The sequence below is a fragment of the Myotis lucifugus genome, unplaced genomic scaffold (genome assembly GCF_000147115.1).
Source record: "Myotis lucifugus unplaced genomic scaffold, Myoluc2.0 scaffold_48, whole genome shotgun sequence".
In the NCBI taxonomy this organism is placed as follows: domain Eukaryota; kingdom Metazoa; phylum Chordata; class Mammalia; order Chiroptera; family Vespertilionidae; genus Myotis; species Myotis lucifugus.
In genome coordinates, this window is record NW_005871096.1 from 3443035 (window position 1) to 3447394 (window position 4360).

The window sequence follows — 4360 nt, forward strand, 5'->3', positions numbered from 1 at the left end:
CTTGCGCGCATTTATTTTCATTTCGCCCCCGTGCACAAAAAAGTGCACACTGGTCACCAAGGGCCCTTCTTTATCAAATACGCATTGTACAACATGCAACTGCAATAAAACCATCAGCCCTCCCCATAAAACTATCAGCAGGTTCCTCGGCGGCCCGGCTGCCTGCACTCGCGCCAGCAGCGCTTGCTCACGTCCAGAGGACGCCCCATCACCTGAAACTCACCCGGCGGAGCAGCGCGGGGCTGGGGGGCCGCTGTCTCGGTTTAATCCATTGCGGCGTCCATTGCAGTTTAGTGCGCAATAAAACACCGTGGCAGCGGAGAGCGGGCGCCCATCCACTCCCCGGCACTAGCATCGAATTAAACCACTTAGTTTGGCAAACACTGAACGCCTAAATGCCCCTATAAAGACTTTATGAGTTTGTTACTTTAATTACTGACTTGTTACAGAGCACATAAAGGGGGTAATGAATGCAATAAAACTAATTATCTACACATTTAATTCATATAAAATATCCAGGGTTTGTTTACACCACACGGCGATTCAACTAAGCATTCCCCCTCTTGTCCACCGAGAGGAAGGATTTAATGAAATAGTTTCCCTTATTCTGCTAGAGCCTAACGAACCAAATGAAAATTACCCTCCGCTTAAATCATGGGGCCACCGAGGTCCACAAATCACCGTTTGCAGAATTCTTTGTTTGCCTTTCCGCTAGCACCCAAAGAGCCTGAGGAACTGGACAAGAAAAATGCCCAACCTAGAACCTGGGCATTTAAAGAGTAAGGATTCTCTCACTGTAGTCAGTGAACCTAAAAGGCAAACAGACAGCCATCCTCGGGTCTGGGGGGGGGGGGGCGGGGGGCTGTGAGCACCTAAAACAGTGGAGGCAGAAAAAAGAGAGGGAGGACACCCTAGTGGGGTGGAAGAGACACATTTGGGGATATTGCAAGTTCACTTGCTAGTTAGGGCGTCATTAAAATGAACAGCCGCACAGAACCCCCAAACCAACAAAATGCTAACCTCACGCTAAGGCAGAAAGACAGAGCTGAGCGCAAAGAAGCCATCGTTTGAGAATTCAGATGATTTACATTCAAGAGCATTGTTCTTTTATTTCTTTTTAAGCGACGGTGTAAGCTGAGTGTCTAGAAAAGCACATGAAGCCGAGACAAGAAATGCAATTTATAAGATGCTCTTAAAAACAACAACCCTCTACCAGGTGTATTTTAAAGAAATTCGCTTATCGTTCACATAAACCCCCTTGGCTCACTTACTCTATGTTACAGGGCGCCTGAGTCTTGCCAATGTCCCAGTCCTTTATAACATTTCATGCACTTCGGGGGGTAGGCTTGTTGTTAAATTGAGCGTGTAACGCTCTTACAAAACAGGTTTTCTATGACATCAAGGTTTCTTCTTCCTAACCGAGGGGGGAAAAAGAGGACGAAGAAGGGGGAAAACACACACACACCATCTCAATTTATGCCTAAGGTATATGATCAGTTAAAAAGGCTTAAAAGCTCGGGGAAATTGGATCAGGGAGAATCGTCACCCAACTTTCATTATTTCCAAGTAGTGTGATTGAATTAAAGGGCAGGGAGCTGGTTAGAAGGGAGGATCAGGGGCTCAGTGCGTAATGGTGTGGTATTAAATTCTAATTAGAGATGCAGGAATCAATGATAGGGAGGTTGGACAGCTCAGTTCCCCAGTGCCAGCCCAATAGACGGATGAGTTATTGTCATGTAAAAAGCGCCAGCAATAAGACCAACCGCTTTGCTATTGTCCAAGTGGAAAGAGCCAAGTTTATTATGAGGACTATATGCTCTAGAGACCTCAGACAAGGCATCTCATAGGAGGCTTTTTCATAAAACTAGGCTCTGCTGGTAGTAAGGAGGCCAGTTTGGAGGCAGGCGTGGAGCTGTGCACATCTCCCCACTCCAGCCACCTTCTCCATACCCATCTTTGATTTCATTTTTCCACCTGGCTGAGCCATCCAGAGCCTTTTCAATGTATAAAATGGAATATTCTTACCTCAATTCCTCTGCCTACGAGTCCTGTATGGCTGGGATGGACACCTCCAGCCTGGCTTCAGCCTATGCAGACTTCAGTTCCTGCAGCCAGGCCAGTGGCTTCCAGTATAACCCGATCAGGACCACTTTTGGGGCCACGTCCGGCTGCCCGTCCCTCACGCCGGGATCCTGCAGCCTCGGCACCCTCAGGGACCACCAGAGCAGTCCGTACGCCGCAGGTAAGGACCGCCGGCTTTCTCAGCCGAGGAAGCTGCCTTTCCGCCCGTATATAGGAAGCCTTGATTGCATTTGAAAATGGAAATGTGTTTAGTATTTACCAAACGAAATTTGCTTACACAAATGAAAGAATTTATCACGTTAGAAGCGATTGCAGGGAGGGGTAATTCACTTACAGGGTTACACTATCCTAGTCACACCCGAACCGCCAACAAAATTATCTTAAGCTGCCAAAATGATAGGCATAATTTATTTACTTTGCGATGAGACGTAAAGCTTAGAAAATAATTAAATAACAAAGAGTAAAGCTCATTACTGGCAGTGTCTCTTTTTTAAAGAACCCGACAGCGGCTCACACCTCTTGGGCTGGTCATTTTGAGGATTACTTCTTTAATTTATTATTGTTATTTTTGCAGCACTTTCCCCCCAACTTTTTGGGCTGGGTCAACTCCTGAGAATGGAAAAGTTCCAACCGCGGGAGCGTTTGGTAACGTCTTCCCTGGCTCCTTGATATTCCCACTGAGGTTTTCGGACTTTTTTCCTTCTTCTCTCGTTTCTTCCCCTCATCAAAGCATTCTCCCGCGCCCTGGCTCTCAGGGGTCTCTGATGCTGTAGGTTAACCCACCCAAAGGCGCTTGTGCCAGGAGGGCCCTCGCCTAACCCCGCAGTTGGCGCCCGTGTCTGTATGTAACGAATTTTTCTCGGCAGCTCGTCTCGGCCTCTCTCCCGCTCTGGCGTCGGTGGCGGCTCTGGGGACACCTGACCTCGAAGTCCCCACCGTCCGGCTCCGCGGCCCCCGCGCGCGCTGCAGACCGTTTTGCTCACACTCTGTCCTCTTTCTCGTCTTCAGTTCCTTACAAACTCTTCACCGACCACGGCGGCCTCAACGAGAAGCGCAAGCAGCGGCGCATTCGCACCACGTTCACGAGCGCGCAGCTCAAAGAGCTGGAGAGGGTCTTCGCCGAGACGCACTACCCTGACATCTACACCCGGGAGGAGCTGGCCCTGAAGATCGACCTCACGGAGGCGCGCGTCCAGGTACGCGCTCCCGGGACACCACCCGGCTGGGGCGTCCGGGGCTGGCTGTGGGCGCGGGAGCGGGGGGTGCCACCGGAGGTTCAGAACCCCGGGGCCTCTCTCTCTCTCTCTCTCCGGGGCCGCGGCTAAGGGCTGAACAGAGAGGCCAGGCGCTGAGGGCTGTGCGCGAGAGGAAGGGCCTGGGCGCACGCTCCCGGCTACACACATATTCACAGCTGCAAAGTGTTTTCCACCCCAGCCAGCGCTGCAGAGGCATCCCGGCAGCGCCCTTTGGGGAGCGTGCAGACGCTGCCCGCATATTATGAACATATGTGTTTGCCAAATGCCTCCTAATCCACGCGCTTTTAATGTGGAGCTGGCGCGTACAGGTGCATTTTCCAGGGAACGACTACTTGCATCAGGTTCGCAAAGAGGCTTCGACTCCATGAAGGTCAAGAACCAAGGCTTTCTCTGACCTTTTAGGGACAGGGCTCTCTCCAGGGGAGCCGGCCAGTGGAGGGGCAGTGCGCCACCTGCACGCGCGTCTCTAGGCTCAAAGGTCAGGATGCGAAGACCCAGAGACCCCTCCTCCTTCCACCAATTAGGGTTTATTTAACTTAGACTCGAGGCCTAGGGCCGATGGCGAGTTTGGAGTAGCTCAAGAAATAGACTGAACCAAGGTCCGACAAAGTAAGGGCTTTTATTTTAGGGCCGTCCTGGGACCGGCCGCCTTTTGACCTCTTCTGTAAGACGCCATTTCCTTGGCACGTTCAAGTCACCCTAAGAAAATTTCTCCCAAGTTGCACCAGCAACAAGAGGGTGGGAGCAGACGGGGTGGACTGGGTGCGCGTGGGAGGGTACCCGCGGCGCGTGGGAGTTGAAAAACGAACTCACATGGGCCGTGCACCCTCCTAACTCGCGCTTTTCTTTCCCGGGGGTCTCTCTCCCCCCTGATCCTCCGCCTCCCCTCCCCTCCCGGGCCAGGTGTGGTTCCAGGACCCGCCGCGCCAAGTTTCCGCAAGCAGGAGCGCGCGGCAGCTGCCCGGGGCGAGCCGCGGGCAATAACGTGTTGCCCCGGGAAGCGAGACCGACTCGTCCTCGGA

The 4360-nt window shown here is 52.2% G+C and overlaps 1 protein-coding gene across 1 annotated transcript in view; it reads left to right on the forward strand.

Moving 5' to 3' along the window:
• Window positions 1–2001: 2001 nt before the first annotated feature.
• Window positions 2002–4360, forward strand: part of PHOX2B (paired like homeobox 2b) — a 7043-nt gene continuing 4684 nt past the window's right edge. The window contains 4 exon segments of the mRNA XM_006088528.3: window positions 2002–2242; window positions 3091–3278; window positions 4242–4256; window positions 4259–4323. Coding sequence (XP_006088590.2) covers window positions 2002–2242; window positions 3091–3278; window positions 4242–4256; window positions 4259–4323 — 509 coding nt within the window.